The sequence below is a fragment of the Canis lupus genome, chromosome 9 (genome assembly GCF_003254725.2).
Source record: "Canis lupus dingo isolate Sandy chromosome 9, ASM325472v2, whole genome shotgun sequence".
Taxonomy (NCBI): Eukaryota; Metazoa; Chordata; class Mammalia; order Carnivora; family Canidae; genus Canis; species Canis lupus.
The window spans coordinates 42,647,686-42,674,779 of record NC_064251.1 but is presented as its reverse complement, the minus strand read 5'-3'; the positions used below and the strand labels follow the sequence as shown (position 1 = coordinate 42,674,779).

The following is a 27,094-nucleotide window of genomic DNA, read 5'->3' as shown; positions in this document are numbered from 1 at the left end:
CACGTGGACCATCTTATCTGATTGTTCTAACAACCCTTTGAAATAGGCACATCTACTCTTATCCTTAATTGATGGATTAAGAACTAGAACCAAATTAGGTTCTGATCCAACGAAGACTCAAACCCGGGTCTTCTGACATGTTTGCATCGTTGGATGTAACAAATGAACCCTCTGATATGTTTGCCTTCTCATGTATATCATAAGACTTTGCTGACCAGTTTGCCATAGTATATGTGTAATCACCGAAGCAATGCAGTCAGGTAACTTACCAGTGCTCCCATGCAGGTGGTGTGAAATTTGAGTTACTTGTCTTTCACTTCTGTTGTGTGACTTTTCACAAATTACCTAACCCATTTTTCTTCAGCTTTTCAGTAACTGAAAGGGATTCCATCCTTTTACTACTTTATGAATGTATTAGGTTCCAGTTTGGGGATACCATTTTGGTACTTAAAAATTAGGTGAATTTTTAAAATGAAGTGTTTTATTCTTCATCAGGCTGGATCTATCCCTAGTTGTCAGAATAAATAAACCCTGATACCTGCCTTCAAGGAACTCATGTTCGAGCAGAGGAGGTAGACATACAACTTCAATAAGTATCATGCACTCTAATCATTTTTCCCACTTGATTTACTAAATTCTGGCCAATAACACCTCTTATTTAGGAGTTCATCTTTATCTGGAACCACCACAATTCATTGAAGCATAGTGCTTATTAATACACTGCTGTAGAGAATTTCAGCTTCTTCTGTCCTGCATGTTTGTAACTGGCTGCATGTTTGACCACAGACTATCTGTGGGAGAATTTAAAATAGGAAATCGGACCACAGAAGTTTTTATCTTTGTTCGTTTAGGTGGTGGCCTCTGGGTTTCCATCATCTCATGGGTTTTTTGGGTTTTTTTGCTTTTGTGCCCACTGAGGGTCAGAGGGGTGAGTGGTATTTAGGGGCCTACTACAGTAGACCAGAGTACAAAACTTCAGTGGAGCAGCACCAGGGTCTGCTCTCTAATTTAAGATACAGCGTGTATCAATGCAGGGTGGATTCTGTCTGCGTTTCAGTAGTCTGGCTGACCATCTGAGAGTTCTTCCTACGGAATGCCATCCAAGAGTTCTTCCTACGGAATGTTAAGACCAGATCCTTCACCAGCATCTTAGAGAGGTTTCTAGATTTCACTGTGGAAGGCAAAAAGAAGGACTGCTGCCAAAATTCTCAAACATGCAAATTATGCTTGGGAACTGAAATGTCAGAACTGGACACCATGATCACTGCTTCTAACTAACTTGACTTCTCCAAGATGCTGTACCTTGGTATAAATATAATGCATTTCAATTGATTTTTTTTTTTTCTTAAAAATGACCCTTCAAGATGTTTATGTCAGCTTCTTTGATCTTTAAAGTAAAACAGCTTTGCTGTGAGGTTGGGAATCAGTTATACCACATTTACCTCTGTGTGGTTTATAGAGTTGGGTCACTGAATAGGAAGAAAATACACATATGAAAACAAGAATTAAGATGAAAACTAATTTGAGAGTAGAAGTAGGGCATCATCCTCTCACATAGCATGGAAGCTTTTGGCTATGAGTGTTGGGACTAAGTTGGTGATACTTTAACATTTTTTACTGAAGGAACACATGTTCATTAGGAAACAAAATTAGAAAACTCAGAATAGAATAAAAAAACCACCCATGATCCCACTGCTTTAAGAGAACACTGTTTATTAACAGTTTAGTACATATACTAGTTTCTTTTCTTGACATAGTAGAGGTCCTAGTATGTGTAAACCTTTTTTTTTTTTTTCAAATATTTTTATTTATTTATGATAGTCAAAGAGGGGGGGGGGGGCAGAGACACAGGCAGAGGGAGAAGCAGGCTCCATGCACCGGGAGCCTGACGTGGGATTTGATCCCAGGTCTCCAGGATCGCACCCTGGGCTAAAGGCAGGCGCTAAACCGCTGCGCCACCCAGGGATCCCTGTGTAAACCTTTTATACCTTGCTTTCTACCCTTAACGTTTAGCAAGAACTAAATAAGACTTTTAACATTTTATTTAGAGGTCTAAAGGTTACTTGCTTAACAGAAAATAGAATATCCTTAGTATTTCTTCAAAGAAATCTTCACCCTAGTGACTTAATCTGTGTGGCCACAATTTCTATAACTTAAATTCTGAAGAATATCAGTGACCAGCAGGCCCTTATCCTCAAAAGAAAGCATTGCCACCTTGCAGAGTAATGACAAGCTCCTCCCCAGAGCGAGCTAAATCTAGTAATGGCAAGGCTGTGTCAAAGATGGGCACGCAGGAACAAACCCCAGGGTGGCAGATTGCATGCAGAAAGCCACAGTCTCTCTTGGTAGTTGTCCACTCTGGGCTTCTCCTGATGGCTGTCTCCTGGTTGTTTTAAACCCCTGTCTTTTTAAATCCTAGCTTTACCTGAATTTTATTTTCTATTGAGAATATGAACCCACATAAGGAACTTTGGACTTGAACTTGTAGGTCACGTGCAGATTTAAGGAAATAGAAAGTTAGATGCACTATAAGTTCATGATAATTTCAGATAAAGGAAATTAAATTTTTTTCTTTTCCACTCAAAATATGCACCACACCCATGCTTTTGGGTTCTGAATTACAATGATCACATTTAAAAATGGAAGCATTCAGTTCAACCAATATTTATTGAAAAAGATACCAATTAAATAGATCTCACCGGAAAATGAATGATCTTTGCTTTTCTAGGTGTTTTTACTCTCATAGAGGAAATAAGATATATACACAAGTTGTGGTAGCAGAGACAGAGTGTAAGAAATGTAAATGCCTTATAGAAGCAGGGAGAGAAAGAGGGAGACAGTAGCTCTGGCAAGAAACAGCAGAATGCATCGTGAAGGAAATGGAGTTGAGGAAAAAATGGTTCGAATTTCTCTTGTGGAGACAGGCAAGGCAACAGAAACAGCCTGTACAAACACACATCCCAAAGTTCAGGGCACCCTGGAGATGATGAGCAGCATTCTTTCAGTTTTGTTACTTAAAAAAAAAAAAAATTCACTCTGGAGAAGATGTAAATACACAGGTAGAAGAGAACAAAAATCACTCAGAATTCTGTTAGCCAGAGAAAACTCTGTGAATGTTGTAGTATCTTCCATTAATCTTTCTGCACGTATGATTGAAAAAGAACAGATTGGAGATGCCGGTCCATTGTACTTGGCTCCTGCAGAGGTGTGGTAGACATTGTTCAGCTGCACCCAGACTCCTAGCTTTTTCATAAAAAAGCACTAACAAATGCCCAGTGTTCCTTTGAGAAGTTGAGGACAGCAAACTTTTATTGAGCCTATGGAAATCTGAATTGAATGCAAGGCTGAATCTAAATGATGTGTGGCTTCTAGAAGATCATCACAAATCAATTTCCTGTTCATGAGCCAATAAGTAGATGTGTGGGTCTATGTCCATTTTCTATAGCAGCAATACTTTGAAATGGTGCTTTGTCCAAAAATGAGTATTTTTCCTTTCTCAAATTTCCTGTTTATTTTAAAATTCAAATGATATAGTAAGAATAAAGTAAAAATTACTTGAATTAACACCACCCAGAAGTAACAAATTTGGCAAATGTTTTCCTGTCCTTTTTTTTTTTTTCCTGTATTTGAGATTTTTTTCCCCCTACTTCAAAATTAGTCATCTTTCTTTATCAGTAAATATCAACCAGTACTTTATATTTTGATACAAATTGCTAAGATGCTCTCCAGCTTTCTGCTTTCCCACCAAGTCATGCCACAGGTGGGTATAATCAGTAATTATTTGGGTAAATTTTATTGAAGTGTAACAGAAAAGGACACAGATCAAGTTTACAATCTAGTGACCTTTTAAGAAGTAAACATTAAAAAATCCAACATCTAGATTAAGAAATAAAACATCACCAGCACTCCAAGGAACCACCCACCTGTCCTCTTCCAGTCATATTTCCCCAGGGTAACCACTATTCTGTTACCTATCTTATTTGTAAACTCTACTAATCTGGTGGGCAGAAAGTATCTTGTTTTTTACTTCTGGTTACTTTTATGAAAGTATTGCTTGGACTATTTCTAAAATTCACTGTAGGGCCCAGTTTTTGGAGGTTAAATCTCCTCCATGAAAGAAATGAATGGCATCTGTTTTAGGTGCAGAACATGAAGGGATTTTTCATAGTTGAAAACGCTAAAGCAAAGATTCTACAGGATAACCTTTGTCATGTATTATTTTCTCAGTAAATATTTGAGTTCCTTTGGGACAGGCACTATGATTTTAAAATATATATATATATATATATATATATATATATATATATATATATATATATATATATATCTTCCTTTCTTTGAAGTGACAGATTTCAGTACCTTCTACAACTGGGAGAGTATATTCTGTGTGTAACAGTAAGGGTATGTGGCTAGAAGCTGACCTCTGCTGCAAGCTTCTGATACGATGTTGGAGGAAGGAGCTCTAGTCTTCCCTGGTGGCTGCCAGCCTTTCATTCAGCTCAAGCCTGCCTGCCTCTAGCTTTCCCTTGCAACTTCTCAGTTGTTTTTATTTTTTTCTTATGCTGTTTTTCTGCTGTGATAGCAAATTTTGCTTAACAAAATATGATGTTTTCTGTGTGACAGGGTCTTTGTAAATATCCTAGCAGTTGACTGTTGAAATATGCAAAAAACAATTTACCAGGTTGTATCTCATATGCACATCATGAGACTCAGTCCTGGAGCTTAACTCCTGAGGACAGAGAGTAACCAGCCGATCTGCTTCTCTCCAGGAATCGACAAGGAGAACGTTGAACTCTCCCCAACCACTGGGCACTGTAACAGTGGACGGACTCGCCATGGATCCGCAAGCCAAGTGCAGAAGCAAAGAAGCGCTGGCAGTTTCAAACGTAATAGCATTAAGAAGATCGTGTGAAACTTTCTTTCTTTCCTTTTTCAAACAGACTTAACTTACACGGGCTCTCCACTAGTGACCCCTTCACCACCGTGCTGTGATGCTGCACTTCATGTTTTATAATGAGCCCATCCAAGTCTGCCATGTTGCCAGATGATCAACTCTTGGAAGCATTGCCTAAATTTAATGCTGCTTTTTCTTTAACTTTTTTTTTTCTTCTACTTTTGGTGTTTCTAGTTTAAGCAGGTGTTCAGAACAACTGCAAAGAAAGCGGGAGGTCAGGACGCTTGAACTGAGAACATCCCAATTGTGAGAGAGGATGAATTCTCAAATACTGCTACCACTGGCCAGCTATGAAAGCCATTTGCACAGAGCTCTCTGCCTTCTATGTTTTCCCCTTCTTCATCATACAAAGTAAAGTGTTAGTCTTATTTACACACTTTTCAAGATAGAAGTGTATGGGAGAAATAATACTGTAACCCCAGTATGTTTAATCTGACTTTTAGCTGTGGACTTTTTTTTACCTTACAAAACTGAAGGAACCATAGAGGTCAAGCCTCAGCGACTTCACACCATAAAGCCACAGGCAAGGTACTTTGGGGGGTGGAGGGATTTAGTATTTTGTAATGAGTTCTTAAGAAGTACTAACACTTGAGTATTAGCAATAATTACAGGAAAATAAGCATAACCACATATATCTTAATGTCACTGAATTAAAGCGATGGGTTCTGAGGCCTTATCCAAGCTCAGTCATCCAAACTAGTTTATTTTTTTCTCCAGTTGATTATCTTTTAATCTTTATGCTAAAAGTTTTTTTTGTTTTGTTTTTATAAGCCAAAACTATACTAAGTATAGTAATTATGTGTTTTCCCCCTCCTTCTCTTCTTTCCTAAATAATCCTGAGCAGGGTAATCAGTGAACAAAGTGTTGAAAATTGTTCCTCGAAGGTAATTTTCATAGATGTTTGCATTAGCTCCATAGCAAAATGGAATGGTACGTGACTTTTAGAGTAGCTGATGCTGTTATTTTGTTTAATAATTTTCCCAGAAACACAGAGTATGGTGTATATTATCAAAAATTTCTTTGATGACATGTATTTTAAGTGTCTTGTAATCTTCCCCTCCCCTCCAAAAAAAAATCAGGAATCTCTTTAGCAAAACATTGGGGTTCTATATGATAGAATTGCATTTAATCACTGTGAAAGGACTTGTCAGCCTGCGTTAGGATGACAATAGGGGACCTTAAGAGTTGCTGCTATATTGAACGGTATGGATTTATCATGGTGTTGGAATTTCCATAGTAATGCAGATCCAAGTTTTTTGTGGTACCTGCAGTATGCAAATTGATTTGACTTCCGTGAACATAATAGTAGTATCTGGATGTTCCAATTTAGATCTAAACCATATTTATTATAGAAAAGATACTATCCCCCTACTCCCAGGTTCCCTTTATATGTTACGATGTAATGGCTTTGGGAGGGGAAAAGAAACCTAGGGGAGGGGGAGCTTCCTGTAGTGCTGTTTCATGAGTGGATTTCAGTAAATTAAATTCCACAGCTAAATCAATAAATAATGGTACATTGAAGTGTTCTGATTTTAATAATATAACACATTTCACATTTATCCACACAGTAACAATGTAATATGTTAATGTAAATAAAATTGCTTTTGATATTCAGAAATAACAAGAATTTAATTTTCTTAATTTGTTTACAGTCTGGGAAAAGTAAGAACCATTTGCCAAAATAAAAGGAGAAAAACTTTAGTATTAATAGTTTTTTTGACATAGAATTGTTGGAAAATATTGAAGACAGGTGCAATTAACTAAACTTTGGTTTTTAATGATTGTAGAGGCTGTATTAGAGTAGAAAGTTCTGTAACAGAACAGCTAGGACTAAGGATGCTAAGACGAGAACAGAGTTCACAAATAGATCCTTAACATCCCAATGCCAAGCTGCCCATTGGGTCTTGGATGCCTGCAGCCCAGTGCTTCTGGGAAGGGACCACAGCTTCTTGCATCCTGGAATAAAAGGCAGATATGAGCCTGTAATCATCGTGGTTCCATGTTTTTCTTCTTTGTTGGTTGGCTTGGTGCATGTTGGTGGGTGTTGTTATGCTGTTTTGCTTCTCCCATTGAAATAAAGAAACTGCCAGAGGTTTTCTGTTTAAAAAAAAAAAAAAAAAAAAGTGGTATTTCCATAACAAGTTTTCCAAGGTATGCTATTTCTTAAATTTATTCACTATTTCCCTCTAGTGGAATGAATGGAATGAATTCACTTGAAGTACCTCATGAAATGATCAGCGTTGCACAAATCAAAATTGAGCTTTCTTTGAACTGCAGAAATACTTTTGATCAGTACATCCTAGAAATTGGAAAACTTCCTAAGGTTTAAAATATACCTTGTTTAGAAAACTTCAGATTTTTTTTAGGAAAATCTAGATTTCTAAGTAACTAAAGTGAACATGAGTTAAGTCTCATCACTGTGCTTCCCCTGTGAAATAAAACACTCTTTTAGGCCTCATACCATGACCTACGCAAGAAATCGGAAGCTCAGAGCAAGTTTCCCATTTTGCATAATCTGATGTAAGTTCTGTAAAGAACGTAGAAGTAATTTGGGGTTTGTGGATGTTACCCCCTGATTTTTTAAAGAGGCAAACGTAATTAACTCATTACGTTTTCGTTGTGCATAACCCACCTGGTTTTATCACTGCTCCGGTCCCAGGGATGTGCCCTGTTTGCCAGCATGGAGAACACAGTTCAATGGCTTTGGGGGAGAGCTGTGAGGCTCTGTCCCTCATCCACACGACCAACACCTGCCCATTACTGAGTGCCAGCCCCACACGGGTCCTGAGCCCAGCGCTGAGGACACCACGGTGTGCAGTCAGCTGCCACCCCCACAGGATGGAAGCTGGCAGCCCTCCCTCCCTGCTTAGTGGGTTCTAGAGATTTTCAGTTTGTTTTGACTTTCTGTTTGTTCTCATTTTGTTTTACACCCCTCGCAACCCTCCAGGCATAAAGAGGCATGTCTTAATGTTATGCAATGGACTTACACAAAAATTCACTCTTCGTGTCAGCCACACAGTTTTTTTTAAAGCAGTATATTCACCTGTAAATAGTTTGTGTAAAATTTGACAGAAAAGTATATTTACTACACTGTAAATACATGTGATGATATATTGTATTATTTTGCTTTTTTGTAAAGCAGTTAGTTGCTGTACATGGATAACAAAAATTTGATTATTCTCGTGTTAGTATTGTTAACTTCTTCCTGCAACTGCGTCACCTCATTTAAAGAAAATGCTGTGTATTGTAAACTTACATTGTATATGGTAACTTCCTCCCCTTTCCATCTGGGCCTAGACTCTGGCAGTTCCCTCGTCTATGACCTTGTTAATATTGTATGCCAGCAGGAGAGATACTGCCCAACAGTCAGAACCGATCATTGTAGGGGAAAACTGTAGAACTCCATTTCAGATCACTGTTGTTCCCCACCCCATCTTCCTCCCTGTGTATGTACTTCCCCCCCCCCCTTTTTTTAAGTAAAATGTAAATTCAATCTGCTCTAAGATGTGGGGAGTGGTTTAATTTCTTCACATGCCTCAGCTCTGTGTTCTCACTCCCCCCGCCCCCACTTCTCCCTAACCTTTTGAAACATCCAGGCCATTCCCTTTCTTTTAAGGACCCCTTGGGTTCTCCTCCCTCCCCCAACCCCTCCATGGGAAAGATCCTTCTATTTCCAGAACCTTTCTAAACTAAAAGTAATTTTGGTGAAAGGTGTAGGGGAGGAAAAAGCTTTCCTTGAGCCTTTTAGGGTCCCTGGCTGGGTCTGAAAATCAGACTGACAAGGACAGCCCAACAGAAAAGCACACAGCACAGATTGGTTCAGTACAAGTTTGACGTGACAAGGAGCCTTCCTAAGAAAATGAAGACCCGGACGAACCATTCAAACACTGAGAGCTGCTGTGCTAGGTGTGATGAAGAGTGGGCAATCGTGGAGGAACATGATAGGTCCAAGAGTATGAGGTAAGTGTAGTCAACCCTGGGAAACTTAGCGAGGCCCCAATGTCTCCTTTGTCTTATCTTTGGAGATAAGGACGCTCCTTTTTTCTGGGCTCAGGGAGGACGCCTCTCACAGGAGGGTTTTCTGCCCTGTTTTCGGGGCAGAAGGGCAGGGTCAATGTCAGAATGCATGCCTTCCCCCATTTTCTCAGACTCCTTCAGCTTAAAATCTTCAATATGCCAAGGTGCCGTATTTTGGGGTTGTATGTTCTGAACTCCATCAAATGCTTTCTCAGCACCTGCCGAGCTGAGGGTGACTCTCTTCTCTGGGATAAGCTGTCTTGACTTCTTTTAACCTGAGCACTTAATCAGAAATGCCAAGATACCCCGAGGTCGAGCAGTCAGAGGGCCTATGTTAAGACCTCACAGTTTCTCCAATATTTCAGCTCTCCGTCGACGGACTCTTCCATGACATTACGTGTGTAAACACTGGAAAACACTTTCCCTGGCTCCACTGCTATGAGCTTTACTATTTACCCCCTTATGTCGGCTACTCCCACCTGGAGAAAGAATCCAGTCTAAGCTCCATAGGCAGGACAGAGCTGGCCCTAAGGAGGACAATAGTGTCTGGCATTAAATAAAAGACTAAAACACCATGAAACAGATTCCTGCAGGTCTGAGGCAAGTGCTGATCTGTTAACGGGAAGACTGAGAGCAGGTGTACCTCGCCTGAAGAGCTTGCTAATACTTTTTAGGCCCATCTCAAAACTCTGAGGCAAGGGCAGACTCCAAGTATACTGGGAGGGACAGAGTTTAAAGCTTCTGAGGTGATTGCGCTGGGTGCCCAGGCATAGTGCAGATAGCTGTCTTCCCTGGGGTCTGAAGCCTGGTAGTCAAAACTAGGGATGCTGTTAGGGTAATAACCCTTTGGGCCACACATCCCCATCCCTTGACAATAAGCTCCTTGAGGACATGGACCATATTACTTATCTTTTGTGGGACCCCATGCCCATGTTTTGTCTGCAGACTCTTACTCTCTGGGACACCCTCAGGGATTTGAGAATGATCAAGAATTCTGTGTGTCCTGGTAGGGTTATGTCTGGTGAGCAGCTGAAAGTAAGGTTACATTGAGAAGGCAACAGAGGTTGGGAATGACCTGGCCCAGGGAGCACAGGCAGCAGAACAGCATCTAGGCAGGAAGCAGCACACTAGAAAAGGGATTCACTCAATTTCATTTGTTCCACTTCAGGGAATGCACCCTAACTTTCTATACTTTAACTCCATAAAAACATGCCTTAGCTCCAGAACAGCAAAAATAGGGGTTCTCTGTATCTTTTGTTGTTGTTGTTGTTTAAGATTTATTTATTCATGAAAGAGGAGAGAGGCAGAGACACAGAGGGAGAAGCAGGCTCCAAGCAGGGAGCCTGATGTGGGACTTGATCCCAAGACTAGGATCATGCCCTGGGCCAAAGGCAGGTGCTAAACCACTGAGCCACCCAGGGATTCTCTTCTTTGTATCTTTAAGTCTGGCCCAAAGTCAGAGTACAATGAGAAATTGATGACAAGGGATCCTGCTCCCTTACCAATCAAATAATCTGTGGATGGAAGGCAGAAAGTATTAGGCAATCTGTGCTTCAAGCAAAAACACCACTACCACCCCCAATACTTATATCTAGGATTCTATAGGAGACAAAAAGTTGTTTTTTTCTATTAACAAAATAGTTATTTTTTGAGTTTGCAGCATCATTCATTTATGGAGGAAACATTTATTGGACCCCTTGTTTTCACAAATGAACTCCAGCATCAGCATCTCCTGGAAAGAGCTCTGTTCAGGCCCTTCTTTGTCTTGGTTGTAACAGCTTATGGTTAACAGTACTGTGACCAACCGTTCCTACTCCCCTGGACTCTGAGCCTCCAGTTACGTGCTTGCTTGAAGATACTCAGCACGTGGTTGCTGAATAACGCTTAAGGCTCTATGTTATCAGGGAACTATAGAGATAGATGTAATTGACAGAAAGATCCCATTCACAGTAGCTATCCTAATGCAAAACTCCTTACCAAAATGGAGATGACCTATGTCTGTAATAAAGTCCTGTTGAGAACTGTTACCAGATTTTTCAGATTTCATCTATCAAGGAAATTTCCAAAGTATATTTTGTCAACTCATGCATTTAGAAAAAAGCAAAAATTTTAAAAAAAGGGTTTTATGAAAATGGAAAAGCCATTTCAATCCCAAAAGGGTAGGGAGAGGGGGAATTCTTTGAGAGGAATTATTTTTGCTTTATAAGGAAATCACTGTGTTGTCCTTATTTTCCTCTCTCTGCTGTTGATTCAGTCTGCCACAGCCTCGCTCAGCAGGCAGACATGTGAGGGGCCGGGTCTGAAAGATGAGCTGAGTAAATGGAGAGACAAACCACAGTCTTGGGTGGGAAAATTGAATATTATATGGAGTGCCAATTCTTCCCAAGTTATTGGTTTAATGCACTTCCAATCAAGATTCAAACAAACGATTCTAGGGTGCATCTCAGAGAGTAAACAAGAAAGCATGGCTTAGGGGAAAAAATAAATATGTATGTGTGTGTGTGTGTGTATATATATATATATATATATACACACACACACGTATACATATAGTTAGAAACTTCCTAGGTGATACAGCGATTTTTAAGTATTTTAGACTGGTAATTAAATTAGATAGAATGTAACAAGTATAAAGGTCCTAATTATGTTATAGTTTAAAAAGTACATCAAAAAAGCTCCGGTAATCCCTCAAATTTCATTGACGTAAAAGCCACAAAAGCCTGTTTCCCACCCCGCTACACGTCCACTACTGGTCGGTAGGGGGCGCTGCTCATCCAATTTCTAGGGCTTCCGAGCGCCTGGCGCCCCCCCCCCCACCCCGCAAAGGTCTGGTCAGACAGCAGAGGGAGAGAGAGCTCAGGCAGTCCCACCCAGTCTCTCCCTCGGATGATGGAAATGTCCTATATACACACTGTCTAATATGGTGGCCACAGCCACATGGGGCTGTTGAACTCTTGAAATGTGGCTGAGACTGAGGAACTCCCCTACTTTGTTTAAATAGTTACATGTAGCTACTGGACTGGACAGCCCAGCATCTGAAGGGTCTCACCAATTCTATGCCCAAGGCCAGATGTGCCATCACTTCTGCTCACAGTCACTGCCAGATCTTGTCACACAACTCCACAAAAATAAATCACACAGGTCAGAAAAGCTATTCTCCACTGTCTGGAAGGGCAGCTAGAAATGTTAGCCAGGAACACCAATTACTCTCACAATAGGGAAACCTAAAAGCAGTGGAAGAAATCTTAAAGATTATGCTTAAAATGTCCTCATGTCCAAAGAACTCACGCCCGAAATTTAAAGGCCAGGAAACCAGGAAATTGCTCTCATTAGAAAGCGTTCATTAAAATCAACTTTAAGAAGAGGCCCACGTGGGGGGGGGGGGGGGGATGTGCAAAGAACATGAATGGCTGATCCATAGAAAGGAAATACTGTACCTTGCTAATTACTATACAGTGAAAAAGCTCTTAGTAAACAAAACAAAAAATGCCAATCGAAACTGAAATATTTTCACATGTCAAATTAGCAAAGATCTATCTAATACTTGGTGGTGGTCAGGAGAGAAGTGTGATGGACTCTTGTACTTCATCTTTCTGTACCACTAGCCCTAAAGACGTTCACACTGTTTGCCCCAGTTATATTGCATCTGGGAACCTAGCCTGAAGGAATAAGTGATCACAGTGCAAAGACTTCCATCAAAGGGTCACTTATCAAAACATCTGGAGACAACCAAAATGTTGGCTAAATTATCTACGTTCATCCAGCACTTTCTGAAAGCTGATGGAACCTCCTTGCGCAGCCTTTTTAAATGGGCTAAAAGGGGGCACTTAGGTGAGTCAGCTGAGAGGCCAGATCTTGATTTTGGCTCGGGTCATGATCTTGGGATCCTGGGATGGAGCCCCCCACCTCCACGCTCAGCGGGGAGTCTGCTTGAGTATTCTCTCCGCCAGCTCGTGTTTGCTCTCTCTCTCAGATAGATAAATCTGTTTTTAAAAATAGGTTTGAAGATGGGGTGGTTCAGCGGTTGAGCATCTGCCTTTGGCTCAGGATGTGATCCCGGGGTCCCGGGATGGAGTCCCACATCAGTTTCCCTGCAGGGAGCCTGCTTCTCCCTCTGCCTGTGTCTCTGCCTCTCTCTCTGTGTCTCTCAGAATGAATGAATAAAATCTTAAAAAAAAAAAAAAAGAAGAGTTAAAAAGCCTCATACGAGGGCTGATCCCAAATTATGTTTATATATTTATACATAAATTTATAAATTTATAAATTTATTTGTAATTTATTTATAAATTTATAAATTTATATTTATACATATACATGTCCCTAAATCTCAGTGATCTCGGCTGGCCCAGCCCAGCTCCCAGCCCCCACACCTCTCCCAAATCTGTGTTCAGCAAAACACGGACACCTTTGATTTATGTTTTTTTGGTCTTTAAGCTAATCTTTTTTTTTTTTTTAAGATTTTAAAAATTTTATTCATGAGAGACACAGAGAAAGAGAGAGAAAGGCAGAGACACAGGCAGAGGGAGAAGCAGGCTCCATGCAGGGAGCCCGACTTGGGACAACCCCGGGGCCACGCCCTGGTGGAAGGCAGGTGCTCAACCACTGAGCCACCGGGGCGCCCCAAGTCTTTAAGCTTCTCGGGCAAGGGTGGCAGAATCAGTAGCTGGGGCTTTAGCCTAACACCCAAGATTCTACATCAGGCGCTGCAGGATCACCTGCCCCACCTCCTGCCCCAACACATCCGTGTGGAAAGGAGCACCAATGGGGGCCGGGAGGCCACCTACACCGTGGTCCCGTCTCTGCCGCCAAAAAGGTTTGTGATCTTGGGCACTTGCTTTCCCTCTTGACACTTTGGGTTTCCCAATGATCAAGGAGTGAGCTTGGATCAAAGGAGTTGGCAGGAGAGTGTCTCCCATCCTGACAGTCTCTGGCTCTCTGGTCATCGGGACTTTGGGATAACCAGGATCCCTCCTTCTATGTCATTCAGGGTGGGCCAGTTACCCTTCAGTAACAAATGGCCCTACCTCACCCCCATCTCACCTTTACCCCATGATAAAGGCTGACAAGCAGCATCTATCCAGGACATTGCCAATCCCAAGGCAGGAGCAAGGAGACATGGAGAACCATGCTTTGGCCCGTAAGTCTATCCATGAGTAACACTTCTTCCACATTTCACTGGCTGAAGCTCATCACACATGACTACTTTTGAGTTCCACAGGGCAGAATGTATGATACCCTAGAGGGAGGGGTTTGGGGGGGGGACTAATAATTAGCACAGTAACACTGCCTGCTATTTACCCATTTATTGAGTCCTTGTAAATATCCCAGGCATCTTGTGGGGTGCCTAGGTGGTGCAGTCGATTGGGCTACTGACTCTTGGTTCCTGTTCAGGCTGTGATCTCGGGGTTGTGGGATTGTGCCTCATGTCTGGCTCCACGCTCAGTGAGGAATCTGCCTGGGACTATCTATCCATCTCTCTCTGCCCCTCCCCTCCCTAAATCAATAATTAAATCTTTAAAAAATATATAATTGAGGTATCTTGTGACGTGAGTCCCAACTCCAAGATGAATAACTATAGAGTCAACCGATGGAAAGCACTATGTGCACCAAACATTAGTCTGTGTTTACACCAGTATTTTGTGAGAATGTTGAGGTGGGAAGGTACACATGATCTTATTTTGTCTTTACAACTCTGTGAGGCAGATAGGATTATCCCTGTTTTACAGATAAGAACACTGAGGTTAAGTCACTTGGGTCAAGGTCACATGGCTTCTTAAGTGGCGGAGCCAGATGAGGATCCCAAGCCCTCTGATTCTGAAACCTATACTCTTAGCCTTTCTATCACACACCTCCCACAAAAAGCAGCAGAAGCCCAGGATGGGCCAGCCAGGCTCCCAACAGTACAGAAGACAGGCCAGCCTACTGGGAGTCAGAGGAGGTCCGCAGGTGGCGGCCACTGGCGCTGGCCAGGCTGTGATGCCCGACTGGACCAAGGAGCCTGTGTGTTCTGCGAGACGAAGGGCCCTGGGACTCATGGGCTCTGTATAATTCCTCAGCAAAGACACATAGACACTCGAGCACACCTTGCTGGGGGGGCAGTGAAGACAGAGACGGGTGCTGTCAGAAGATGAAGCCGGGGGGAAAGCCAGGCCTCACAGAGAGAGGGCTCCTGGAGCCAGACAGCTCGGATTCAAGCTCTGTGACTTTGAGCAAATTATATCACCCCTCTGTGCCTCACTTCCCTCACCCAAAGATGGAGCTGTTGGAGACAACAGAGTTGGTTTGCAGAGAGGCCCTGGCATAGTGCCTGGCCTGTGGTAGGCCTCAGTAAGGGGTTGCTGGTGTTACAGAGGCCAGAGAAAGGGGCTTGCTGAGGAAGAATAAAGTAGATCCAAAGGTACCCCTGTCAGTGTCAGCAAGGTCACCAAGGAAGATAGCTTCCGAAGATAGCTTTACTTCCAGTAAAACGTATTCATCTGGATTTTATTTTTTTTTTATTTATGATAATCATACAGAGAGAGAGAGAGAGAGAGGCAGAGACACAGGCAGAGGGAGAAGCAGGCTCCATGCACCGGGAGCCCGACGTGGGATTCGATCCCGGGTCTCCAGGATCGCGCCCTGGGCCAAAGGCAGGCGCCAAAGCACTACGCCACCCAGGGATCCCCTTCATCTGGATTTTAAAGGTATGTGTATGTGTGTGCATACACAGGTACACTGGACCCCGGAATGGACATGCGCACAATCACGCTGGATGAGAGCAGGGCCCTGACGTTGATGCCCACTCTCCTTTCTTGGTCTTGGAATGATACCTTGGGTCTTGAAGTCCCGAAGAGCAGAGACACAGAGGGCCTGGTGTCCTGGCCGGGGAAAGCGCAGTATGTGGGCAGGGCATCACCAAGCACCACGAAAACACTCTAGGGGAATCTGCATGGAATTCTGTAAGAGCAGAGCAGTGAGGGCAACTCACTCAGGGAAGACTTCTTGGAGGAGGTGGCATCTGAGGGATGGCTGCGGAGACGAGAAGAGGAAGGACAATCCAGACAGAGGGAACAGCATGCTCAAGACAAGCCAGGCATTTCATCGATTGACTCATCGATGTTGAGTTGATGTCTTGGAGTCAAGGCCCATGCTCGATAAGTGGACAGTGTGGGAGATGGCATGACTGTCCAGCCACCTTACAGAACAGAGTGTCCCACTGGGGTCAGACTGTCAAGGCCATGGGCCTGTTTGGCACCCACTCTGAGGACCTGGGAGTTTCTTCTGCGGAAGGGGGCAGCAGAGAGCGCTGGAAGCCGGCAATGTGCGGCTCTGTGGGGAGTGGACTTCTGGAAGGTGAGACCTGCTGATGGAGACACTGCCCAACCCCAGAGGATCCCGGAGCTGCTGCCCTGGCTGGAAGCCACTTCTAGGAGCCATTTCTGCCGCTGGTGACAGGACTGGGAACTCAGCAGGGAGGAATAAGTAAGGTTTGGCACTCTTCCTAGAATCCTAGAAGGAAGGTTAGCAATCGGTTGGGCCTGCTCCCTTCTGAGGATCAGAGAAGGTTCTCTGTGGGCACCCCCGGTGAGAGAAACCACCAGCCTCCTGGGCACCTCTCTCAACTAGGAAAGACAAGGTCTGTAGATGCCCTGCTCACCCGGATGCCCCATCCTTGGCATCCAGGCAGTGCCGGCTGCTTCTGCAAGCACATGGGTGCCCTGTCTCTGCTGACCAAGCATATTTTAGGACAGGTGAAGAAAGCACATGAGTTCACACCACTTTCCTCATCTCCAAAGGGATAATCATTCATGGTTAAAAAACAAAACAGCAGGTTGTGAGCAAGAAGAAACTGGACCCTTCCCCATTTCCATGCAACATGGACGATGAAGTCCAGGCCCCCTACATGAAAATCAGAAATGCCTCCCCCTTTCGGATTGGTTCCAAACCTCTCCATGCTGACACACGTACCCGCCTGCACAGACCAGCCACTACACTGGGCACCGCACACACGGGCCTGCTACGTTCATTTTCTCATTACAAACGTGCAGGACCTCTGCGAGGTAGGGACTGCTCTCCCTACTCACAGACAGGGACACTGAGGCTCAGAGAAGCGAAGTTGGGTGGAATCATAGGGCTAAAAGAGCAGAACTTGCTGTCCAGCTCAGCTCTTCGGGAATCCCACCTGGCTCTTCATCATTTTTAATAACTTCCCCATGATATTCGTACATGTATGAGGTCCCTGTGATGACTGTAACAAACTGTCACAAGTTGGAGGGCTTAAAACAATAGAAATGTATTCTTTTACAGTTCTAGAGGCCAGAAATCTGAAAATCAAGGGCCATGTTCACCCTGGAGGCTCTAGGGAAGATTTTCTTCTCTTCAGCTTCCAGTGGCTGCTGGCATTCCTTGGCTTCTGGCTGCTGCCTCACTCTGATCTCTGCCCCATGTGGTCATGTTGTCTCCTCCTCCGTTTCTGTCAGATTTCTCTCTGCCTTTTTTTTTTTTTTTAGATTTTTTTTTTTATTCACTTGAGAGTGCAACCTAAGCAAAAACCAAGAGTGGGATGCCTCTTTCTTATAGTATATGTGTGACTGTTTTTATTTTTTTAAGATTTTATTTATTTATTCATGAGAGACAGAGACACTAGCAGAGGGAGAAGCAGGCTCCATGCAGGGAGCCTGACATGGGACTTGATCCCAGGTCTCCAGGATCACGTCCTGGGCTGAAGGCGGGTGCTAAACCGCTGAGCCACCGGGGCTACCCTGTGACTGTTTTTAGAGCTCACCTAGATAACTCAGGATAATCTCCCTATGTTCAGATCCTTAACTTAATCACACGTGCAAAGACTCTTGTTTCAGTAGGGGAACATTCACAGGTCCCGGGATTAGGACACAAATATCCTCAGGAGGCATTTCCAGCCTACCACATTTGCCCATTCCTTCCTTAATTCCTTCACAGACCTGGATTGTGTGTGTTGGGCACTGTGCTAGGAGCTGGGAGCTAGAGAATCGAGAAAGGACACAGTCCCTGCCCTCGAGGACCTTTCATACCCATTCCCAACTGCTCTTGTGGTAACAGGAGAAGAAGACACAAGGACAGTCACAATAGCTAGCACTTACTACCTGGGCACTGACATTTACATATATTAACCCACCTGACCCTCATGACAGCCTTATCCCCATTGACAGGGTGGCTCCACAGTCTGTATGTGTCACCTGTCTGTACAGAATGCTACAGGAGCAGAGGGGAGAAGCGGTCAAGATGAGGGAGGGTATAGTCAGGGAAGGCTTCCTGCAGGAGGTACCATGCCACTTCCAGGGAATCTGGAAGAACAGGAGTTGGCTAAAGGAAGTGGCTTGGGGGAGGAGTAGGATTGAGGAGGCCCCCCAAGCAGAGGGAGGCAGGAGGAAGCTGGGATGCTCTAGGACAGGGGTGAGAAGAGACTGGAGATGGGAGAGGCTAAAGCCTGTTGAGGCTTCTCCCTAGAGAATGGGCTGGAATCCCATTGTTCCTTCCATGTGTATTTCCCAGATGTGCTTGGTGAGGCAGCTGTTGAAAATCACCTGGGGAATTGGGTCACCCGGAAGAAGGGGAGGACAGGAGAGAGGCTCTGAGTCTTCTTGCTCACTGCTCCCCCAAAGGGGCCTCATGCTCCCCTGGGGCAAGCCCCTCCACTCTGAGGTTCCAGCTCTGGCACGGCTCCTCTCTTGCCGGAGCTGCTGGGGCTGCACTTGGAGCTCTTTGACCAAGGACTTGGGAGCTCTGGGACTCTGGTCCCAGGTCTGCCTCCAGCCACCCGGGGTCTCCGAGTCTGGGCCCTCAGTGCAGGTTACATGTGTCATGACTGCCCAGTTATCAATTCGGCAAGGACAGGACTGTAGCTGCTCCTTTTTCTCTGTCCCCCCAGCATGCCCATACAACATAGGCACTTGACAGAAGGAATGTGACAACACAGGGGGCATGCCTGCAACGTCTTGCTGGCCCCAGTGACAGTGCTGAGCCACAGACCCAGTCCTCAGGTGGGGGAGGCAGGTGTCCATCAAACCATCACCCAACCGAGGTAAAGCTGCAGACGGGGAGTGGTTGAGGAGAGTCAAGGGTCAGGGAGGGCTCCCCTGAGAAAAGGAGCTTTTGAATTTGGTGTGACCTTGTCTTTGAGGAGAAGAACCACAAATCTGACTGTGAGCTTTGGGCTTGGTTCACCTGGGATTTGTTCATGCTCAGATCTGAGCCCCCCACCCCTGCACCCCAGCTGAACTGGGTGAGGTGTCTGCATTTCCTGGTCCCCCAGTTAGGGGATGTGATGCCAGAGAGGGCTCTGACAGCCATTTCTGCAGCTTCCCACAGACAATAGCCCCAGCTCCTGTTCATCTCCTTTCTGGGTGAGCCTCTTTGGTGAGAGAAAATGGGCAGGCGGACTTGGACGAACTCACAAGAAGGTTCCAGGGGCAGGCGGCAGCCCCAGCTGCTACAAGCCCACCTCCCTGCCTGCAGGCTCACTGGACCTCCTGCAGCTAATATGCACACGTTAGTGCTAATGTTTGGCCTGCAGCAGGTACTGTATTACCCCCATTGTACAGACGTGGAAACTGAGACTCAAAGTATCTTGCTGAGGAGCATCCAGCTGGCACAGAAGCCCACACTCTTCCCAGAACCAGCACCACCCCCAACCTCTAACCCTACCCCATGACCTCCCAGTTTGGACTTTCACTGCATCTTGAACTCTCCAATCCTCAAACTCCCAAGCCTCTCTTCTCAGGAGGGGCTTGCAGAGGAATTCAAGTATCTAGGGGGTGGGGAGGGCAGATAAAGGCCACACCCACCCCTGGAACTGGGGCTGCACAGAGGAAGAATGTGGCCCAGTATTCCAGAAGCCACATGTAGCCCCATTCAAAGCTGAGCAGGAAGACCAGGGGCCAGGGAAGAGAGGTTCCTCACCGCCCACTCCAGACCCCCTGCCTGGGTCTCCAACCCGCTCTTGGCTCCCCTAGGTACGGGGCTGGGGCTTCCTCGGGACCCACCCTTGGCTGGAGATGAGGGACAAGAAGATGCTGAAGACACATCCTGTCCTGATAGGTTTTCCAGCATGCTGGGGGAGATGGGCACCCCTCCCCCCCAGAATTATACAACCAACTCTGCATCTGGACGAAGGCAACTGAACTCAGTACTTCAGACTAACAGGCAAGATGGTGTGCCATCAGGGAGGGCTTCCTGGATGAGCTCTCTTGACCCCCTTGACCCAGCGAGCGGGAAAGCTAAGCGGGAGTGGACTCAGCCGAGGCCTGCATTTGGGCTGGGGACAACCGGAGCCGCAGGGGCCCGGCATGCCCAAACAGCAAGGCGGCGGGGAGAGGAGACAGGCGGGATCCTGCAGGGCCCCGGCCCTCGCCCTCGGGGTCAGCATAGGAGCCCCCGTGGAGGCTCGGCTGAGTGCTGGCTGGGGGAGGCTCAGGTCCGGGTGTGCAGGTGCTGTGGGTCCTCGGGGACGAGGCTGGGGCCTCCGGGGCTGCCACGCAGGGTGGGAGTGGACGCCTTCCTAAGTGAGCTGTTGGGTGTCCCTGGGCCCTGCAATAAGCACACCGAGTTGCCTTGTTTTCCCTTCCTCCGCCCGCCCCGGGCCTCCTCTCCACCTCCTCGGTCCGAGTGCCCTTGGGGGCTGGAGCTGTTTCCTGCCCCGAGTCTCCGTGTCCTTCCCCAGCAGCGACCTGGCCCCAAAGTGCTGTTGGGGGACCTGCGGCCCGGAGCCTGGCGCTGGTTCTTTCCAGCCAGAGGTCAGGAGGCGGGAGTCTAGAAGCGTCCAGGTGTGCCTGGCCCCGAGTCTCTCACGCTCGCGTCGGAGGCTCGCAGCAGCGCCTGGGGGCGCGGGGGGGGGGGGGTGTGGGGGGGGCCCGGGAGGGGCGCGGGGGGGGCTGGGCTGCCGAGGGCCGCGGGAGGGGGCGCGGGGCGGGGCGCGGGGGGGCGGGGCGCCGAGGGCTGCGGGGGGGTCGCTGGGGGCGCAGGGCGCCGAGGGCCGCGGGGGGGTCGCGGGGGGGTCGCGAGGGGGGGCCGCGGGGGGGGCGGGGCGCCGAGGGCCGCGGGGTGTCGCGGGGGCGGCGCAGGGGGGGCGGGGCGCCGAGGGCCGCGGGGGGGCGGCGGGGGGGTCGCGAGGGGGGCGCGGGGGGGGCGGGGCGCCGAGGGCCGCGGGGGGGTCGCGGGGGGGGTCGCGGGGGGGCGGGGCGCCGAGGGCCGCGGGGTGTCGCGGGGGGCGCAGGGGGGGCGGGGCGCCGAGGGCCGCGGGGGGTGTCGCGAGGGGGGCGCGGGGGGGGCGGGGCGCCGAGGGCCGCGGGGAAGTCGCGGGGGGTGCCGCGGGCCCCGCGCCTCGCGTCTGCCTTCCCGAGAGGGCGGGGCGTCCGTGCGGGGGGGTTTCCGGGCGCCGGCCGCGCGCCCACTCCGGTTTCGGGGGCCGGCGGGAGAGCGAGGCGGCTGGGCGGGGTCGGCCCGGCCCGGGGGAGCGCGGCTGCTTTTGTCTGCAGCCTCCGCGCCGCGGCCCCTCCCCGCCCGCCCGCCCGCCCGCCGGGAGCGCGGGGCTGCGGCGCGGCTGACACGGCTCGGCCGCCGGCGGGCGGAGGCTGCGCGTGGCGGCGGCGCGCGGGCGGCGGGCGGCGGGCGGCGGGCGGGCGGCGGCGGGCGGCGGGCGGCGATGGCGGCGGCGGCGCGGGGCGGGCTGCGGCGGGCGCGGCGGGCGGCGCGGGGCTCGGGCTAGCCGCGGGGCCGGCCGGATGGCGGGCGGCGCGGGCTGGGCGGGCGCCCCCGCGGCTCTGCTGCGCTCCGTGCGCCGCCTGCGCGAGGTGTTCGAGGTGTGCGGCCGCGACCCCGACGGCTTCCTGCGCGTGGAGCGCGTCGCGGCGCTGGGGCTGCGCTTCGGCCAGGGCGAGGAGGTAAGGGCGCCGCGCGCCGTCCCCGGGCTGGGACCCGCCGCCCCCAGCCCACCTCCCCTCCCCCGCCCCGCACTGCGGGCCGCCGGCAGGGGTGACAGCGCCGGCTGCTGGGTTGGGAGCCCGCCCTGCGGAGCCCGGCGCCCGGGTTGTGGGAACCGAATTCCAGGACGCGGAGGGGGGGGGGGGGACGCCCCGCTGGGCCCAGCCAGGGTGGGGGCCAACGAGGAGCGCTCTGCGGCCTGGCAGCGCCCACCCTGCACACGGCAGGGGGGTGACCCGTGCTGGCCCCTCACGCCCCGCGGGCGGCTGCGGCAGGCCAGCCAGAGCCCAGCAGTGTCTCCCGTGCTAGGTCCGCGTCTGTCTGGGGAAAGCAGTTCCGGTGGTTGTTAGCAGGGCAAGCCTCAGAGGGTGGGTGTTGCCAGTGGGGTGGGCAGAGGAATAGCAGTAAATGCCCCCTCGACCATGGCCATGGGCACGGGGACTGGTGACTGAGCCTGGGAGGAAAGGCAGGGGACCACCTGGCAGGAGAGCATCCACCCCCAGCCTCCTGTCACTGCCCACTCCCACCCGCCCAGGGTTTTCTCCTGGGAATAGAAGTCCCGCCTAGTGAGTTAGGCCACGTAAGGCCTCAGGCTCCGCAAGGGAAGCAGGGGGGCTGAGGGCCTCAGGTGGGCCAGTGGTTCACATTCTGTCCCTGGGGACCCCAGGCCTAGCATTCTGGATTGTGGGAGAAACCTTGACGTGGTTAGGTTGGACCCTTGCCTCTCTGTCACCTGGCAGGGGGGAGATGATAGATGATTCTCTCTCCATAGCACTTGGGCATGGCGAGGATTTGGGAGCAGTAGGTGGAAGAGGCTGAGGCAGGTATCAAGTTTAAGAACCCAGATTCCCCATCCCAGGAAACTCAGTGCTGTGGTTCCTGTTGGAGCCCACATTTCCTGCAGCCATCATGATCCTTCTCCTTCCCCTGAGGCCAGCCAAGCCCCTCACCCTCACCAGTGGCTCCCTGTGAGACCAGCTGAGCAGCCCCTTAGCATAGGGAGAGCCCCAGCACACGGGACACAAGGCACAGCACCTGCCTCGCTCTGCTAGAACCTGGAGTTCCAGAACAGCAAAGCAGTTCTTCCAGCAATCTGGGCAGGAAACCACCTGAGCCCCCAGCAAGTGTCGTCACTTTACTCCCGAGCTGGATAGCTGCTGTTGTTAGAACCTTCTCCCTCCCGCACTCTCAGAGCCAAACCTGTTTGTTACATAGTCGGCGCGGTTCTGCAAAGGGACTCTCCTGGGTCTCTCTTCTATGTGACAGGCTATAAATATTTGAAAAGAGCGCTCCTGCCCCCTTTGCTGCTTCCCATCCACTCCTTCCCATCTTTACTTCTCTGGGTCGAATACCCTCTATTCCTGAAGCACCAGCCATTTCCATATGACCTGACAGAGGGGCCAAATCTGTGGCTTATGGCCGTGGAGCCGCCCTAGTAATAACACAGAGGCCCTGAGTCAGGAGCACCCCCCCACCCAGGGATGGCTCCAACCCCAGCAGCTGACACACACGCAGGTGATTCAAGGTGAGGCTGCCTTTTGCGTGGTGTACCACACTTTTCTTTCATATTGACTTTATGGCCACCAAAACCCCCAAGGATCTTTCTTAGAAACCTCTGCCAAACCAGGATTCCCCTCAATCCTGGAGAAAGGTCAGTGATTTCTTTCCTTTGACAGCATCATCTTATATTATTACAGAAGCAGTTTATAATCACTGTAGGAAGTTAGAAATATGGGCAAGCAAAAATAAAAGTATTATGTTCCATCTCCCAGGCAGATCTGCTATAACACCTTGGTCACATCCTTCCAGAACTATTTCTATGCTTATATGTAGATCTCCCTCATAAAATGAGATCATGCTGTGCATACTGTTTTGTAACCTGATTTTTTTCCAGTAAATGATCATCACTTTCTGCTTCAGTAAATTTTCATCTCATTTAATATGCAGACCGTATTCACATTTCCCTGTTTGGCCCCAAAATGTCGATTTTAACTGTTTTGTTTAAACCAGTTTCCTGTCTAGAACTGTGCAGTGCGTCAGTTGTCATGACCCATAGGTCTCTCTGTTCTAATGCAGTTCCTTTTTAAGAAAAACAAAATTTTAATGATCCTGACTTGTTGAGATCAGGCCTTTTATCTGTGTCAGTGATTTCTTGAATCAAAATCTGTTACTTGGCCCTTATTCCTATTAAATTTCATCTTGTCCATTTTGCCTCCTGGTAATAGACGATAGAGAAAATTTAAGATCCCATCTCTAGCACTCTCAGCCACTATCCTGCCTGCAGGTTGGAAAAGCAGGTGTTTTGTCTGAATCCACAGGCTGATTACAAACACAGGGCAGGACCACGGACAGGGCCTAGTAGAGGCGGCTCTATTCACGCTGTATTGTTGATCGAGACCCACAGACAAACATTTTGCTTCCCTACTCACTATACATTACAATGGAGGAAAGTCATTTCTCTACAGGTAGGGATCCCTTCAAAACTACGTGCTTGGACAATTTCTATTTTATTTGTTCAAAAATCAGGTGGAGACCTAGATTTCCCAACCCACTAGTGCTCGAGGCTGGATAACTGTTGTTTGTTAGATATGGGGTTCAGCAAACTTCTCAGGGCTGGTTACCCACATTTTACCAACTACCCTCAACACCAAGGATGCCAGAATCCTTTGCAGAAATCAAAATTTGCTACTAGATTGCAAAGTATAAAATAACCATGAGGTCATACTAATATAAATAAATGATTGAATGAATGAATGAACAAATGTATACTAGGAGCATTTCCCATACAGAAGTAATTTATAATTAATAATAAATGATTTCCTCTTCAAGGACGTAGAGCATAACTCCCGACCCCTTAAGCGAAGTGTCAGATGTGCGTAGTGACTGCCTTCTAAAGGGGAAGGAGTGAGTTTCCAGCAGAGAAGCCTGAGAAGCACTGCCTCAGCCACATGATCAAGGTCAACATCAACAGTGATAAGTCAGATCATGTGTACCCTTGATGTGATGTCATAAGAGGCACTTTACCTCACTGGTCTTCCTCCTTGAGCCCATAACCCCAGTCTAGTCATGAGAAAAATATCAGACAAACCCCAACTGAGGGATCTTCTGCAAAACACCTAATTGGTATTCCTCAAATTTGTCAAGGTCATCAAAACCAGGGGAAGTCTGAGAAACTGTCACAGCTAAGCACAGCCTACGGAGACACGGCAGCTAAATAATGTAGACAGGATCCTGGAACAAGAACAGGACATTAGGTAAAAACTAAGGAAGTCTGAATAAAGTATGCACCTGAATTAGTAATGATATTATGTATATATAAGGTTAGCCTCTGACACCCCCCCGATTTATTATTGGCTTAGGAATCATAGTAGAAAAGAGAAGAGAGAAAATTTGATGAAAATATGAGTACCTGAAATTGCAACACAAAGGCTGACCTTTTGAAGAATGCGAAGATGGGGGGGAAACACCCCTGTCCAAACCCTGAAAGTCATTAGTATGTGGGAGCAGACAATGACAAGACCATGTTGACTTCTTATGTCTTTTTTTTTTTCTAACCTTTCTCAGCCTCTGTTTGCTCATCCATAGAGTGGTGATGATAATAGTCCCCATTCCACTGGGTCATCATGGGGCTTGAACCAGCTCCTATATGTGACATACATAGTCCAGGGTCGCCGAGTAGGCACACTGTCAGGACTGCTCCTGCACTTGTTATGATTGTCTTCTAAAACCTGCAAGCACCTTTGTGAGGCTGTTCTGGGCCAGGGGTTTTCTGGGGTTGAGGTCAAGGTCTGTGACTTGCTCTTGCACCACAAGGTCTGTGGTGCTCTCAGCTGAGAGCTGTCAGCCTCTCTTGCAACCTTTCAGCAGTCTGGGGATGGAAGACTGTCAGAGCAGCCAGAGGTGGGCCACATGCTTGTCCTCTTTCCAGTTTGAAGACCATCCTTCCTGCTAGGAAAATTGCAAACAAAAGTAGTTGAGTGTCATCTCTGCCATCTGTTAACAGAGCACCAGCTCCCCTGAGCAGGGGGCCTGTCCTTCCCACTGGGAATGAGGCATTCATGTCCCCCACAGGTGCGGCTGGAGCTTGGGAGGTAGGGAAGTGATAGCAAGATCAGGAAAGCCTCAGCCATTCTCTGTAGAAGATTGGATGTGTGTTTGGGAACAGAGGCTGGCTCTAGCAGGAGACTATGACATACAGTCAGAGAGGAGGAGGGTCTGGACTTGGGCAGCACTGGCGGATGGAATCAGCAGGGGCCCAAAACGCCTGCAAAGCCCAACAAGTCACTCCTAGACAATGCAGTTCAAGGCATTATTGGTGAACAGGTGGCCTCTATGTGTCCCAGCCTAATGGGGACATGCTAGAGATGACTGAGCTGACAAAACAAAGGGGAAAGGCCTAGGTCCTGAGCTTTGAAGACAAGGTCGGGGTGCCTGTGGCCCACGAAGGGGGAACAGAACAAGAGTGAAAGACCTCTTTCCTGCACTTCTGCTCCTGCTGGGTGCTCCCTAGAGGGTGCAGTCCCTCAAGCATAGGGGTGAGTGCAAGGTACCAGGGCTGGGGGTGGGTGGTGCAAGTCCTAGCTGGGATGCAACACCCTCTGGCCTCTGACCTGCCCGCACCACAACCTTGGCTGTGCTGGGAGGAGGGCTGTGTGATGAAAGCCCATGGGGTCTGGTCCATCTTGTTGGACATTCTTGAAGTGGCCTGAATCCATATGGCACACCTCTCTAGGTTATAGCTTTCTTCCCAAGATACTGGGTTCTAGAAAAGATGAAAGCTCCAGGGAGTGTAAGACTTGGTTGCAGGCAGATGCCTGGTGCCTCCCTGTTGAGATCTGAATGAGGGAATAGAATCAGGCCTTCCAAACAGCAAGACACGCCCCCAAAGCAGTTCCTGTGGCTGGAGGAGGATCTGAGCTACCAGTGGGTGCTGGGCTGTCCCCCTGTGAAGTAGGACTTGCCCCCCCTTTCACAGGTGGGTGCCCCAGAGCTCAGAATTACCAGCCTGGGTGGGCAGAGTGGATATTATACCTGGCCCCAACTCCAAGGCCCAGGAATGTTCCCTGGCTTCAGGAAGAGAACCAAAGAGGCAAAGAAGGCAAAAGGAGGTGGGGTGGTGGAAGCCGGGACAGAGGGAGCAGCGTTTGGCCTGTGGCTGAGGATCTCCCTCATGCCTCCCCGGAGTGG

At 48.1% G+C, this 27,094-nt stretch overlaps 2 protein-coding genes across 10 annotated transcripts in view; both read left to right on the top strand.

Moving 5' to 3' along the window:
• Nucleotides 1-8,452, top strand: part of NF1 (neurofibromin 1) — a 274,304-nt gene extending 265,852 nt beyond the window's left edge. For all 9 annotated transcript variants that reach the window (XM_049114227.1, XM_025476459.2, XM_025476457.2 and 6 more), the window contains one exon: nt 4,770-8,452. In XM_049114227.1, the coding sequence (XP_048970184.1) occupies nt 4,770-4,912 (143 nt within the window). In that variant the 3' untranslated portion in view covers nt 4,913-8,452. The remainder of the gene's footprint in view (nt 1-4,769) is intronic.
• A 13,241-nt stretch (nt 8,453-21,693) lies between these two features.
• Nucleotides 21,694-27,094, top strand: part of RAB11FIP4 (RAB11 family interacting protein 4) — a 117,621-nt gene continuing 112,220 nt past the window's right edge. Inside the window, exon 1 of the mRNA XM_025476470.3 lies at nt 21,694-21,867. Within this exon, the coding sequence (XP_025332255.1) occupies nt 21,709-21,867 (159 nt within the window). The 5' untranslated portion in view covers nt 21,694-21,708. The remainder of the gene's footprint in view (nt 21,868-27,094) is intronic.